The 15117-nt window shown below is 52.6% G+C and overlaps 6 protein-coding genes across 6 annotated transcripts; 4 read left to right on the top strand and 2 right to left on the bottom strand.

Moving 5' to 3' along the window:
* Window positions 1–331: 331 nt before the first annotated feature.
* A1O1_03422 (alcohol dehydrogenase) lies at window positions 332–1399 on the top strand (the record flags this gene model as incomplete). The annotated part of the gene is made up of 1 exon (XM_007724327.1): window positions 332–1399. One exon carries the CDS (start codon window positions 332–334, stop codon window positions 1397–1399), a length of 1068 nt encoding a protein of 355 aa, XP_007722517.1.
* A 552-nt stretch (window positions 1400–1951) lies between these two features.
* On the top strand, window positions 1952–5161 carry A1O1_03421 (glycine dehydrogenase; the record flags this gene model as incomplete). Its single annotated transcript, XM_007724326.1, has 1 exon — window positions 1952–5161. The coding sequence occupies one exon, from the start codon at window positions 1952–1954 to the stop codon at window positions 5159–5161; it is 3210 nt and encodes a 1069-aa protein (XP_007722516.1).
* A 616-nt stretch (window positions 5162–5777) lies between these two features.
* Window positions 5778–6260, bottom strand: A1O1_03420 (uncharacterized protein; the record flags this gene model as incomplete). The annotated part of the gene is made up of 2 exons (XM_007724325.1): window positions 5778–5993; window positions 6189–6260. The coding sequence occupies 2 exons, from the start codon at window positions 6258–6260 to the stop codon at window positions 5778–5780; spliced, it is 288 nt and encodes a 95-aa protein (XP_007722515.1).
* Window positions 6261–6915: 655 nt separating this feature from the next.
* On the bottom strand, window positions 6916–9210 carry A1O1_03419 (uncharacterized protein; the record flags this gene model as incomplete). The annotated part of the gene is made up of 1 exon (XM_007724324.1): window positions 6916–9210. The coding sequence occupies one exon, from the start codon at window positions 9208–9210 to the stop codon at window positions 6916–6918; it is 2295 nt and encodes a 764-aa protein (XP_007722514.1).
* A 917-nt stretch (window positions 9211–10127) lies between these two features.
* Window positions 10128–11654, top strand: A1O1_03418 (uncharacterized protein; the record flags this gene model as incomplete). The annotated part of the gene is made up of 1 exon (XM_007724323.1): window positions 10128–11654. One exon carries the CDS (start codon window positions 10128–10130, stop codon window positions 11652–11654), a length of 1527 nt encoding a protein of 508 aa, XP_007722513.1.
* Window positions 11655–12785: 1131 nt separating this feature from the next.
* Window positions 12786–14785, top strand: A1O1_03417 (uncharacterized protein; the record flags this gene model as incomplete). Its single annotated transcript, XM_007724322.1, has 2 exons — window positions 12786–13205; window positions 13256–14785. The coding sequence occupies 2 exons, from the start codon at window positions 12786–12788 to the stop codon at window positions 14783–14785; spliced, it is 1950 nt and encodes a 649-aa protein (XP_007722512.1).
* Between the last annotated feature and the right edge of the window lie 332 nt (window positions 14786–15117).

The following is a 15117-nucleotide window of genomic DNA, read 5'->3' as shown; positions in this document are numbered from 1 at the left end:
TAGCTCGCCTAAGGTTCGGTTGTGGTTGTGATTATTGAGCGAGCATATCAGCGTGGCACTGTATTTATATTGCTGCTTTATGAGCACTGACAAGTACAACTTGTCCTTGTATCTATATTACCATGGTTCTTACACTATACCTGTATCTACACTGTTGGGAACGACCTGATTTTCAACATTGGATGGAAACCCACTAGGTACCGGTTGTTTCTGAACCTAATAAACCTGCCTTGTCAGACAAATAAAGAAACTATAGTAAGAGAACTTCCTGTCTAGGTACCTTGACCAGTCGCTGCAAAGTGGTAACTCTATAACTAGCCTTGGACTACAGATGGAACATGAGCCCTCCAGGTCACTACAATGCTTCCCTCCAACACAGGTCCACAAGTTTACTCGCGAAGTACTAATCGGCAACGGAGTTCCATCCGAAGCAGCAGACACCGTAGCAAAATGTCTGGTTGCAGCTGATCTTCGAGGCATCGACACCCACGGGGTCAACCGAATCCCCTCATACCTCGAGAGGATCCGACAAGGGGTGCTCGACCCAAAAGCCAAACCGACCGTCCATCAAGTCACTCCGGTGGTGGCCCAGGTGGACGGGAACAATGGTTTCGGATTCGTCGCCGCATCGCTGGGGATGGACACGGCCATAGAAATGGCCAAGGTCTACGGGATCGGCATGGTGAGCGTCAAACACTCGAACCACTTCGGGATGTCGGCGTGGATTGTCCAACAGGCCATCGACGCTGACATGATGTCGTTGGTCTTTACCAACTCATCTCCAGCATTGCCCGCTTGGGGGGCTAAGTCGAAGTTACTCGGTGTATCCCCCATCGCGTGCGGTGCACCTGCAGGCAAGACGAAACCGTTTATTCTAGATATGGCTCCGAGCATCGCTGCGCGGGGCAAGATCTACAAGGCGCAAAGAAGGGGTGAAAAGATTCCTCTCGACTGGGCGCTGGACGAGAACGGTCGTCCGACAGATGACCCGGCAAAAGCGTTGCAGGGCGTCATGCTGCCCATGGGAGGTCCGAAGGGCTCAGCGCTGGCGATCATGATGGACGTGTTCTCTGGAGTCTTGTCGGGTTCGGCGTTTGCTGGTCATGTTACGAACCCCTATGATCCGGCCAGACCGGCTGGCGTGGGTCATTTCTTGATCGCGATCAAGCCGGATTTGTTCCTTTCGCTGGACGAGTTCAAGGAGAGAATGGATTACTTGTACCAGCGTGTGGTTGGTTCTGAGAAGAGGGATGGCTTCGAGCGCATATACTTTCCGGGTGAGCTGGAGCATCTGGAGGAAGAGAAGCGAAGGGTTCAGGGTATCCCGTATACCACGTCGGAAGTGGACTGTTTGAACAAGGAGGCTGAACTGGTGGGAGTACCTCTCTTGAACTCCTAGTATGGCATCCAATATATGTACATATTCATATTGAATGCCCCGATTGACCTGCAGCCCCTTGGAGATCTGTGTACACTTCAGCAACGCTGGACTAGATAAAAGCGTCCAACTTACTATAAGAAGTCCACTCATTGTCGTATTTGTGGTATGATGGTTGTCTCTGGTACTGACTGCAATGAGGCTTCAGACAACCTTGAAACTTGAAAGCGGGGGAATGCGCTAACGGACATACGCGATACGGGTCATTACAAATGTTGGAGACAAGGCAGGCAGAAACGATCACAATTACCTAAGCGGATGATGATTGGCTTCAAGGCCATATCAGATTATCTGCGGCCAGCAGTCCGCCGGCCTTTCTACGCGAACCACCGTCGGACCGCTTGTCGCAGGAGAGTATCAGTCAATAGAGCAGAACAGGATCCACCAGTGTGAGCATTTCTGGCTGAGATACTCTGACTGTGTTCAATTTTTCCTTCTCTGTTCTCTGGCAACTTGCTGGACGCGACAGTTGACATGAGATCGTAACCGGCAGCCTGCAAAACAGTCGCGATGATGGCTACTCCCGTGGCGGCGTATTCACGAGCCCGTCTGCCCGTCACGCGATTGCTGCGATGGACACCTCAACGCATCGATCCTTCTCGACTATGTAGGAGATGTCTCTCGGTGCAACAAAAGCGACAGCAAAACGCTCAGCCAGCCTCCCATCAAGGGCCCCCTCCCGCCTTTTTGGAGAGAGATGAGCTCTTCAGCCAGCGCCATATCGGTCCCTCACCGCATGACGAGGTGCTGATGGTGAAGGCGTTGGATCCCCCTGCGAAAGACCTAGACGATTTCATCCGCCAGACTCTCCCTCCAGATATCCTCGCCGGCAGTGAACTACATCTGCAGAATGCATTCAACAAGGACAACACGCAAGGGGTGCATGAGGTGGGCATTGAGAGGGAAATGCTCACTTTGGCGCGGGAGAACAAGAATTACACGAGTCTTATCGGCATGGGATACTACGGCACGAACACGCCGACCGTGATCCAAAGAAACGTCCTTGAGAGTCCTGCGTGGTACACAAGCTACACCCCATACCAGGCAGAGATTAGTCAGGGCCGTTTGGAATCGCTGTTGAACTTCCAGACGCTTGTGACAGATCTCACGGGCCTGACAATCGCCAACGCTTCGGTGCTCGATGAAGGCACTGCCGCTGCAGAAGCCATGACTCTGTCAATGAATGCCCTCCCCACTTCGCGACAGAAGAAACCAGGAAAGGCTTATGTCGTCTCGGATCTCTGCCATCCTCAGACCATCGCGGTCATGGAATCGAGAGCGTCGGGCTTCGGCATCAATGTTATCGTGGGCGATATCCTGGCAGACGACTTCAAGCTGGTCAAAGAACAAGGCGACAATCTGATCGGCGTGCTGGCACAGTATCCAGATACTCTGGGAGGAGTGCACAATTTCCAGAAACTTTCGGATCTTGTACACGCGGCGGACGGCACATTTTCTGTCGCCACGGATCTGCTTGCTCTCACCCTTCTTAAAGCTCCTGGAGAGTTTGGGGTCGATGTCGCCTTCGGAAATGCCCAGCGCTTTGGTGTTCCTCTGGGCTACGGTGGACCCCATGCTGCCTTTTTCGCCTGCAGTGAAAAGCACAAACGGAAGATTCCTGGTCGATTGGTTGGCATCTCCAAGGATAGATTGGGCAAGCCCGCTCTTCGATTGGCCCTGCAAACTCGCGAACAGCATATCAGGCGAGAAAAGGCCACCAGCAATATCTGCACTGCCCAAGCTCTGCTGGCCAACATGAGTGCATTTTACGCCATCTACCACGGGCCTCACGGCTTGAAAAAGATCGCCAACCGGATATGGGCCATGGCCAAGTTCGCCCAGGCAGTGCTCAAGCGCAAAGGGTTGAAAGTGATCAACCAAGGTGTTCGTGAAGACGGCGCCGTGCTTTTTGACACCGTGGTGGTTGAGCCGGCCAGTGTGCAACAATACAAACAAATTCTGCGAGTTGCCAGCGAAGAACACGTACTCCTGCGGACCAATGTCCCCGGAAGCACGCCCGAAGCCCCAAGACTTGCATTCTCCATCGACGAGACCGTGAGCAGCACGACTTTGAGGAAGCTGCTCCAGTGCTTCGGTGTGAAGTACGATGAATACATTGGTGGCTTTTCGGATCCGGACATCATCTCAAAAGTGAATGACGACTCTCTCCCCGAGGGTTTGCGGAGGCAGACATCTTTCTTGACTCACCCGGTCTTCAACCAACATCATTCGGAGACGGAGTTGCTGCGGTATATCCATCATCTGCAATCCAAAGATTTGTCTCTGGTGCACTCCATGATACCGCTAGGATCTTGCACGATGAAACTCAACGGTACCACCGAGATGATGGCTATCTCATATCCGGGATTCTCCAAAATCCATCCGTTCGCCCCCATTCACCTGACCACAGGATATCAGAAATTGATCAAACGATTGTCTCGAGCTTTGGCGGCCATCACCGGCATGCAGGAAGTCAGTCTGCAGCCGAATTCCGGTGCACAAGGCGAATTCGCCGGGTTACGAGTGATCAAAAAGTATCTCGACCATCAGGACAGTTCGAAAAAGAGAAACATCTGCCTGATTCCTGTTTCTGCGCACGGGACCAATCCTGCCTCAGCTGCCATGGCAGGGATGAAAGTTGTTCCTCTGAAGTGTGACACCAAGAGCGGCAACCTCGACCTGAAGGATCTGGAGGAGAAATGCAAAAAGCACAAGGACGAACTGGCCGCGATCATGATCACCTATCCCAGCACTTTTGGCGTGTTCGAGCCCGGCATCAAGGAAGTGTGCAAGATTGTGCACGAACATGGAGGTCAAGTCTACATGGACGGTGCCAACCTCAACGCCCAAATCGGCCTATGCAACCCCGGCGAGATCGGGGCCGATGTGTGCCATCTCAATCTCCACAAGACGTTCTGTATTCCTCACGGTGGAGGAGGTCCAGGCGTGGGACCGATCGCGGTCAAGGAACACCTGCGACCGTTCCTCCCCATGCATCCTCACGTTGATCCGCATCCGGGCGGGGAAACCCGAGCCACGACAGCCATCTCTCCAGTCAGCTCGGCGCCTTGGGGTAGCGCGTCCATCCTGCCCATCAGTTACGCATACATCCAGCTGATGGGAAGCGCGGGTCTCAAGCACGGCACCGAGATTGCCCTGTTGAACGCCAACTACATAATGTCCCGGCTCCGCCCGTACTATCCGATCATGTACACCAACGCGAACGGGCGCTGCGCGCACGAATTCATCCTCGACACGCGCAAGTTCAAGGAGACGGCAGGCGTCGAAGCCATCGACATTGCCAAACGGCTTCAAGACTACGGATTCCACGCCCCGACGATGAGCTGGCCCGTGGCCAACACGCTGATGATCGAGCCCACCGAATCCGAGTCCAAGGAAGAACTCGACCGGTTCTGCGATGCGCTGATTGAGATCCGCAAGGAAATCCAAGCCGTCGAAGACGGCAACGCGCCCCGCGAAGGAAACGTGCTCAAGATGTCGCCCCATCCCGCCATCGATCTGATGCGCAGCGCCTGGGACCGGCCCTACTCGCGCGAACAGGCCGCCTATCCTCTCCCGTGGCTGCGGGAGAAGAAGTTCTGGCCCAGTGTGGCCCGTGTCGATGATGCGTACGGAGACACGAATCTCTTCTGCACCTGTACTCCCGTTGAAGGGTACGAGGAGGAAGGCATCACAGGTCACCAAGCGCCCATGTCGACATGATTTGGGGGAGATGTCTTCTCTCTTTGTCTTTTCGTTCTAGGTCACCAGTCTCCTCGGGATACTGCAGGGTAGAGATGGATTTGTCAGTTTTCTGGTAAAGTAAAGATCGGAGTTCAACATTCTGGTCTTGAGATTCTTGGATGGATGGATGGATGGATGGATTAGGTACTTCTTTACCTCCTCATAGCTGAAGATTTGGATGCCTTTGGGGGTATCTAGGAGATCTAACATGTCATGTCATGTCATGTCATGTCATGCCAATTTCTCTCTCTCTTACTTTGTGTGTGCGCGTGTGTGTGTATGTGTCTTTTGTAGGCGTGTCTCTCCCTCCGTGTCAAGAGGAGCAACGATAGATAATTAGAGAATTCCGTTATACTCTCTCATGACTTCGTTTCTTTCGTTTCCTTGATTATTTCCCTTCTTCTCATGATTTGACTCGTATGGCCTATAAGTACAGCAAGTACAAGTACACCACTACTAGCAGCCACCGTACAGTACAGCCGCGTTACTATACCTGACCTGGTCCTTTCTTTCTTAGGAAACTGTTCCTAGAGTGCTCGCTCTTGTCGTTGTCGTCATTATCGTTATTGTTGTTGATTGTTATTGTTATTTGAATTCAAAACCGTCTCGCTCCGCTCTTCCACTCTCCAGCATCTTCCACCCCCTGCGCGACTTTCCGAGTCCCGTTCTCCACGCCCGTCGCCGCATTCGCCAGGCCGTCGCCCACAGGTCGGCCCAAACTGCCTGTGGCGCCGGTGAGGGTTTCGCCGATCCCGCGGCCCGCTGCGCCGGTGATGCCGCCGACAGTACGGGCGAGACCGCCGACCGTGTTCTGTTTTGGGGGAAAGGAGGATAATATGTTAATTATGATCTGGATGGTAATAGTGATAGTAATGGAATGGAATGGGATGGCCAGCTGACAACGATAATGGTAACGATATTATGTGATAAAAGATAGAAGATATATGATAGACAGTAGAGATAGATATAGATATCAAAGAGAACTAAGAAATTAGAGATAACATACACCGACAGTCGAAGTGACGAATTTGGCAGCCCCCGTGGCGCCTTGGTCGGATGAGGACGTGGTCATTGGCATGTTCGATCTGATCTGTCGTACAAAGTTCTGTTATAACAAGTACTTGGAGTGGAGGGAATGAAGTGGGATGATTCGATTTCAGGATTCGACAAGTGGAATGTATACTGAGTTGTTCACAAGAGTATAGCTATACCAGGTATATCCAAGATATTCTGTAGAGTATCGTGGCGTTATATAACACATGTGATATATATAGAAGATATGTGTAGGATATAATAACAACAAAAACAACGTGTCAGCGCTTGTCACTCTCGATGACGTTGATGGATTGGATTGTCTCTCCTACGTGTACAGATAGCAAGGGTCGATTAATACCTAGGTATGGCTCCTGTCTTACGGTCAGTGTCTCCCTGACAGCACAGTCAGTGGTCAGCAGACCTTATGCCTCAGGATCCCCTGTCCCTGATCCCTGTCCCCTGGTTTCATGTGAACTGCTAGAAGGGGTGTTACACAGATCAATAGAAGAACAGTAGGCCAATCGGGGGGAAGATGGGATGGCCCTACTAGTATGCCAGAGGAGAATCAATCGCAGAGAGAACGGTATATTTCATCAGAACGTAGGTACATTCATCATTCCTCTCTCATCAATGGGGATATCATCTTCGCAGGACTTCCTCGTCGTGCAGCGGATAGATACCTCCATGACCATGACCGTTTAATGGACCGTCTCCCCAATCTTGGGAGCCCGATTCTTCAACCACTCCGTGGCATTGTTGACATCGCCTTTCTCCTCCTCCAACGCCTTGACGCACCACTCCAGCTCGTATTCTCCTGCGCTGCTCATCATGGATGCTAGATTCCGTCGATTCTGACTGGCTTCGTCCACACAGAACACCAACCCAGAAGTCACTCCCTCCGACAACTGGTCCATGATGGGCTTGATCATGGGCAACCCATCCTTTGCCGACACGACCCTATCTTCACCCGTGACATTCTTGTGTCCGGTCTTACACAGGTCACTGTTGCGGCACCAGGGTTTGCCACATCCGCCCATGATCTGCTGCAGGAGTCTTCTCTCGATCCTCCTCCGTAACATCTTGCCTTCGGGATCGTAGGTGGACACATAGAGTGGGCCAAAACATTCGTTGCACAGCCCCAACTGTTCCTTCTGAACCCTCATCTCGTCGTCAGGTCTGATGGTCCGGCCACACAAGCCGTTGGAGCAGAGTTTGGGCTTTGGCCGGGAAAATCGTTCGCGATCATGAAGTCGAAGATGCGTCTTCATGTCCCGTAGCCTGACTATCTTGCCGCACAAATGACAGTCAGTTGTCCTGGCACCATCGGCCAGTTCGTGTGGAGTGAGTCCCGACATCAGGACCTCAGGGTCCGCAAAATCAGGATCGTCAGGCCCTTGTTGAGGGACCACGAGGTGGCAGAACTGACACAGTATCTCCTTTCCTGGACAGGTGGTTGTGCGATGCTGAGCCAGAATGGGCACGTTGAAAGCCTTGAAGTCACAGCCAGGGCATGGGATCGGTGTAGGTGGATGGAACAAGGAATCGTGCTTCTGTCGGGACACGGCATCATTACCATGCTCCTCGTCGTGAGGACAGTGCCAGTGGTTTTTCCATGCTTCAGAGGTTTTCAGAAAGACATTGGAACATTTGGGACAGAGAATGTTATTGCGGTAACAGAACGCCTCGTGCAACGGTAGCGTTCGTTTGGGTACAACCTGACGACAATTCTTACAGACCACGTCGTCAGGCGAGAGCTCAGATGGGCCGCTGTCTGAGGTATCGGGCTGTATATCGGGCTCTGGAGCTGCTGTAATTTGGAGAGTGTATGCGATCGGCCGGTTTGCGTCTGTGGACTCGATTTCGGCATCGCGCCAGGCGTGCACGGCCAGATTAAGCGATTCGGCCTCCTCGAGATCAACACTTGTGTGCGAGAGCTTCAGCCGCTTGTTCGGTCGCCCACTCAAGTCTCCAAAAACGTATTCATCCTCTCGAGGCTTGGACCGCTGGCGCGACGAAAACGGACTAACCAAAAGATCGAGGCTGCCGTTGTGGTCGGGGACCTCAAGGATGACTTGGAGTTCTTGACCACGGTCCCATTGCTTCAATTCGTAGTCCACATAATCCCCCGGGAGTACCTTTCCATGAACCTCATGTTCCAGAATGAGAAGGCCTCCAGGCGAAGTACCCTCTGCGGACTCCTGCTGCCGCTTCTTCTTTGCCAGCAATTGGTTCAAACTCTCTCGAGCCTGATCCTCGTTCAGCGGCTCGATATCCACCTCCAAGTCAGTATCGACGATACATATTCCATCCTCGTCTGGTTCAAACTTGTCGACCAAGAAGCGAAACCGCTCATGGCGTGGACCGGGGACTACGAGGATTTCACCCCGAGTAAGTGTGGTATAGTTGTCTCGGAGATACCGCTCCAGAAGTGACTTCCAATCTTCAGGGTCGTAGCCGGCCTCCAAAGGCCTCAACTTGACGTATGTTCCCCTGGGCAATTGTTTCGCATGTATCGTGACGGTCTCCGGCTTTGGGCTGTCCGTCCCATTGACCATAGGCACATCGCCACTGGGCGTGCTTTCTCTCGATTGTTGTAATGATGCTCCATCTCGAAGACCCAATGCCTCCCTTAGACCTGCACTCAACCCAATATCACCCTCCGAGGCAGAGAACTCCTGAATTCCCGCATATACGGCTCTACCATTTCGAGGGTTCACGATGCGAAAGGTGAGAGGATGAGGTAGTTGCTGCTGACGATCTTCGAATACGGCCCGTGCATGACGTTCGGCGGCGAAGGAATAAGGGTTGAAGGGGTCGAACGCGGATGTGAGATTCCTAGAGGAGCTGTTCTGAACAGAAACAACGGGCGCGGCGGCGAGAAGGGCTTCGAGGGCAGATGGTGGCAAGGTGATCTTGTCTCCCACCAGTTTGCGATTCGAGGGGGAAACTTGAAGCTGGGATGACCATCTCAGGGTGTCTGACGGCGAGGCCATTGCTGTGGAATATGATGAGGAACAGAAAACATTGTAGAGAGGACAAGGGCATGAATTGAAGCCATGATGAACCTGGCGTCAGGCACAAAAGTGACGCGCAGTCGCAGTTTTCGAGAAGCGTCGATAGCGAATTGAGCCTGACAAATTGACCGTCTACAACTATTCAACTCGTCCGCTTTAGGGACACGGTGGCGGACTCTGTAGGAAAATACTGAACTGGTCTGTTGGCTCTGAAGGACAACAGTCGCTCATCATGGTGATGAATAGTACAGTATGGATTGCTGTGTGGTTGTTGATGCTGGCTACAACAAACGTACCTACTGCGCATCACCTGCGATCATCTCCTCTCACTGAATGTTGCCCTCCACCGCAGTCTCTCGCTCAAACCCAACATCCTCCAACTTCCAACCTCTTCGGCCACCCCTTGAATATTGCCTCCATCGTCCTCGTCTCGTCTCGTCCTCGTCCTCGGAGCTACAAATGCTGAATCTGCACAGACTCACCCAGCTCGTGCAAGGGCCTCCCTGACAAGAAGAACCCTCGATTACATAACCGTGTGATTCTCGCCCCCGTCGGGTCTAATTTCTATGATTGGAGCATCTCAAACCTCCGCGGCTGCTGGCGGATGTCAACAAAGTCTTTCTGCCTCAAGAGACGTATAAACCAGAGCAAAGACTCAAAGAGCCTGTGCCAGCTTCTACCGCTTTTCCTATGATCAGGTACTGTCGAGCGTCAGCACCATTGCACTCCTGTTTTCCTTCCGTGACGCGTTTTCTCGCCGCGTTCGTTGACAACAGTATCTTATGACATGTAATTCGCGCTGAACCGGATCAGAACCTTCACTCATTTTCGCTGACTGAAATGGATGGCTAAGAGAGGTTGTTTGAAACTACAGCTTTGGTCCAGTGTCTGTCAAGATGGGCGAAACCATCTCAAGAAAGAAATCTTTTGGCTTTCTGAATCCTTTCAGATCTAAAAAGTCATGGAGTCCAGATTCAAGAACCACATCTGTCTCTGAATACAGCATCGACGAGCTCAAACTCGAGCAAGCCCCTTCTCGGCCGGGCAATAAATTAAGGAAAAAGTCTCTGACGAACCTCCGGGCGACACCATCCAGCAAAAGTCTTAGAAAGAAAGCCCTGGTCCAATCGAAGCATCCTCCCCTCCCTGCAACCAGAGTCGAGGATCCATACGATCGAGATGCTCAGACCGGTGAGCGAAAGGACCACACGGAGATGCTGCATAGTCTGGCCGTCCGTGGATCTTTAGAGTCGCTTGTCGAGAAGACCAAAATACTCTTTGCCGGAATCCCGCCCGAAACTGGGGAGCAGTTCTTGTCCAGGTTTCCGCCTGGCGCCTGGGAGCGTATTGTCGACCATCTGGACCTCGCAGATGCAGCCAGCCTCGCTTTCTCGTGCAAGGCTTTCCGAGATATTGTTGGAACTGAAGCCTGGAGCAGCCTGAACGCCGAGGAGAACCACGACTACAAAACAGACTTTCTCGGTCGGCTCGACCCAGACCTACCCGACCACTTACTCTGCTTCCCTTGCGCCATCTATCATCTGAGAACGCAGATGGGGCACGAAATCCTCCGCCCGACCAACATCGCTAATCCCATTTTCAACTGTCCCAACGCCTTCAACCTCGAAAAGAAGGTCTCTCGAACCCGGCTGGTCGTGGGTCGGACATTACCCTTTCCATTTTTGCAGCTGATTCTCCGGGGTCAAAAGTATTCACTAGCTCACGGCATCCCTATCGAGTCGATGAACCGTCGATACAGAGACAGCAATAGCGAATGGTCCCACCAGTTCCGTTTTGCTGTTGTCCACGGGCATCTGCTGGTACGAGTGATCAGTTCGGCATTTGCAGAGCCTGCACTGCCTCCTGCGGGCCTACGCAAGCTGCTGTATTCTCCCAATGAAAGATTCACCCCGTACTTTTCCGTCTGCGCGCATTGGCAGGATGGCGAATTGATGCCGTCGGTGAAGTGTGCCCTTAGCCACATTCCTAAGCCGTTGGATCCATTGGATGCAAGCGGCGTCGCCGGTGTGGCGGCACATGTCAAGTACAGGTTGCATCGACCTAGTCCTCTTATTACCCTGTGTTCTCAATGTCGGCCGATGCGGCGATGTCCAAAATGCCCTTCGGAGTACCTGATTGAGTTGAGGATGCAGGAAGACCGGCGCGACCCGTCCAAGTTGTTCAAACATGCCATCGTTTTGACCAGATGGTTCGATCTTGGAGACGGTTCATCTCCTCGAAGCCGCGAATGGGCGGCTTGCAACGGAGATGCGGAATATGATTCCTTTGCCGCCTTGGGACGACGTGCAATCTCGGGTACATTCGAATCTCAGTTCACCGTCGACCAGATACCGGGCCAAAATATCATTTCCATGAACCCTGAGGGGGAAGATCGTGGAGAGGCCGGCCATAACTGGTATTGAAACCAACGAGCATGGCCACCACGTATTGAAAGGCGAGGGGCTGATCATGGCACTGTCGATTCCGCGGAATCAACCTCGGCACACCTGGTATTTATTAGTATGGCGCCCCAGGCATAATATCATTCCGCCACGCGAGGTCACGATGCCTTCTCCATGGCTGGCGAACAGCGGATTCGCCTGATCGCGTCGACTGAAAGTTGTTGGCGCCCACGGAGACTCTACAGTAATGTCCGAAAAGCCATCCAATGTATCTGGCGGGGGATTTTGCTTCGTTCTGTCCAAGGAAACTTCACCGGAACTCACCGGTATAAATTGTCGACGTCAACCACACTCTCAAGTTGCATGGATAAGATCGCGACAGAGCGGACGACATAGCCACCTTGCCGTTCAATGGATACATCGTCCCCACAGCCTTCTCTGCTCTTCTTTGTGGGAGAGATGATCTACCAAAGTATTGCTGGAAACAGCAATCAGACACGCGGCACCCAGGACTGAGCTGCACTGCAACCGCGGTTCTTGGAAGTGCTTCGTATATCTTGTCCATTGCTGCGGCTCCTTGCGAACGATCATTAGTGTTATCCACACAGCTCTGATCTCCGACCAACTGGAGCACATGTCGAGCATTGAGGCGCAGCAGGCCCTTGCTTAGCGCATGACATGGGTGCTATCTTATCACAAGCCTCTTCCAACTACTTGTGTATACACAGCAAATTCCCCGGTTATCACCATCCGATTCGGCATCCTAGAGGTCGCAATGCTGTCGTCGCCAAGATATGGGCTTCGCAAGCTGACGTATCAAGTTCCACTTCATGGAGTTGGACATGGCATTCCTTCATCAGCCTTCCATTTATCTTCCTGGTTTATCATAGTACGGTCGCATCGTCGCAAAGGTGGGCATATGCCAATATCGGCGACCCAAGACCGTATTTCCCCCCAGGCACACTACTGCAACAAGTGGTGGACAGCATCATGCGTAGCGTGAAGCCCTGGTCTTGGAGGGTTTCCTCAATCACGGCCCGTTTGGTCAAAACGCAACAAGAACCTGGCTGAAGCTTTGCGCCTTTGTTTCGCCTGCCGTTTTTTGCAGCTCCCAGTCGATAACCACCCAACGACGACTCTACATGCAGAGAGATGTGGCAGTTGCTCCCCGTAATCTGGTTGTTGACTCTAGCACTCATCGTCTCACCCACGATCAGTGTTCGAACAGCTCCTCCCGACTATGGCGGGTTGACATCGAAACTCTACGACTGGGGAATGCGCGGGCTCGTTCCCAGACAGACATATCATTCGTTCAGGTTGAAAGCTCCTCAGCTGAACTATGCGCAATGGGACGAACGATGCGACGATGGATACAGCTTGATATCGCCGCGAGGACATCACGTGCCTCATCCAGGACCGATCATCATGGACTCTGGGGGTGAATTGGTATGGATGGAGGACAAATACGGGCAGGCGATGGACTTTAAGGTCCAGCAGTACCGCGGTCGGGATTATTTAACCTTCTGGACCGGGACGGACAGCGGCACCTTTGGAACTGGCTCATATGTCATGGTAGGAGTGACGCGACAGCTGGGCATCAACCACGACTGACGAAGATACAGCTCGACTCAAACTACAAGCTATACAAGAGGGTGTCTCCCGCTCACGGTCGGAGTGGAGACCTACACGAGTTCAAAATCACGGAAAATGGGACAGCGTTGATGACCATCTACGAACCCACCCCAGCAGATCTTTCGTCCTTCGGCATTGTATCGCAAGGCTGGATCTACGACAGCTTGTTCCAAGAAATCGACCTCGAGACAGGCGAGTTGATCTTTGAATGGCGTGCGTCTGAGCATTATCGAATCGACGAGACTTTCCACTCCATCGAAGCCGAAACGCGCCGACCAGACTCATCAGGGAACCGGGTTGCCTCGATTGGTACCCGGCGCGATGCGGCGTGGGATTTCTTCCACATCAACAGTGTTGATCAAGATGATCGTGGGAACTATTACGTCTCCTCTCGCTACATGCATACCGTCACATGCATCAGCCCTACAGGCGACATCCGCTGGATCCTGGGCGGCAAGCGGAATCAGTTCACCGACCTGTCGGATGGAGCAGCGACGAGCTTCTCTTTCCAGCACCACGCCACCATGCATGAAAACAACACCCTGACGATCTTCGACAACGGCAAATATGACGCCAACTCGAAGAATGCCAAGTACAGCCGTGGACTCATCATTACGCTGGATACCGAAAACATGACGGCGACTCTTGTACAGGACTTTGTGCATCCGGATCATCTGCTGGTCGGTAGCCAGGGTTCCATACAACTGCTCCCAGATTCAGGCCACGCATTGGTGGGCTGGGGTTACGCGCCGGCGTACACGGAATTTGACGCCGACGGAACAGTGCTGTGCGACGTGCACATCGCCCCGAAAATCGTATTCGGGTTTGGATGGGTGAAGAACTACCGAACGTTTCGCAGTTCCTCTTGGACCGGCAAGCCGACGACGTCTCCCGACGTGTTTCTCCGACCACGGGATGAAGTTCTCTACGTCAGCTGGAACGGTGCCACCGAGGTCGACCGTTGGCTTCTGCAGGGACGAGAAACGGTGAAGTCGGCCGATAGCGACAGCGACAGCGACGATGAAGGCGAGCTTTTCGTCGACCTCTCCTCCACCAAGAAGCAAGGGTTTGAATCTTCCGTCGACATTGACAGTGACATGCCGACCTACATTCGCGTCGTGGCGGTGGATCGCAACGGCAATGTTCTGGGATATAGTCAAGTCCTGAATCGAGATGTGGGGAATGCGCCCCGGGAGATTCCGCTATTTGCGATTCTGGCTGCCGTCTTGTCGTGTTTCGGCTTTGTCATTTGGAGGACGGGAAATCCGATCTCACGTGTGCACGGGATGAGGAAGGCGGTGGTGCAGTTATATCGACGTACGTCGGTGACCGACTACCTCAGTCTTAAGGAGGCTTTGAGGGTTCAGGATGATGACCCGGAGGAAGATGGGGATGAACGAGATCTCGAAGGACAGCTGGGATACAGTGATGATATGTCGTTGCGGAATGTGTCGAGGCGTTTGTTGGCAGCAGACACAGATCATGGTACTAGCCATGGCCCAACATCAGCATCAGACTGACAGATAGTCGTATTGACATGTATCATGAGGATAAGATATGTCGTGTTAACATGTATCATGGAGGCTAAGGTAGTTCTGTCAACACTCACAGTTGAGTGTGCATTCTTTGTCTACGACTGAAGATCATCATCAATCTAAAATGCCGTGTCTTGAGTGATGTGAGTGAGATTGTTATGTAGTCTGTCTAGTCTATTTGTACAAGTAGTATGTTGAGTGGAAATGGGAAAGAGATAGGAGAGGGATAATTTCTTGTTTCGCTCCTGAATCACCATCTTCCTCCTGGATCACCATCACCTTCTCTCTGGGCGTTTCAGCGTTGTAGCCTTGATCCA

This window comes from Capronia coronata, assembly GCF_000585585.1.
Source record: "Capronia coronata CBS 617.96 chromosome Unknown acBCG-supercont1.3, whole genome shotgun sequence".
NCBI lineage: Eukaryota > Fungi > Ascomycota > Eurotiomycetes > Chaetothyriales > Herpotrichiellaceae > Capronia > Capronia coronata.
This window is presented reverse-complemented; position numbering and strand designations above follow the sequence as displayed.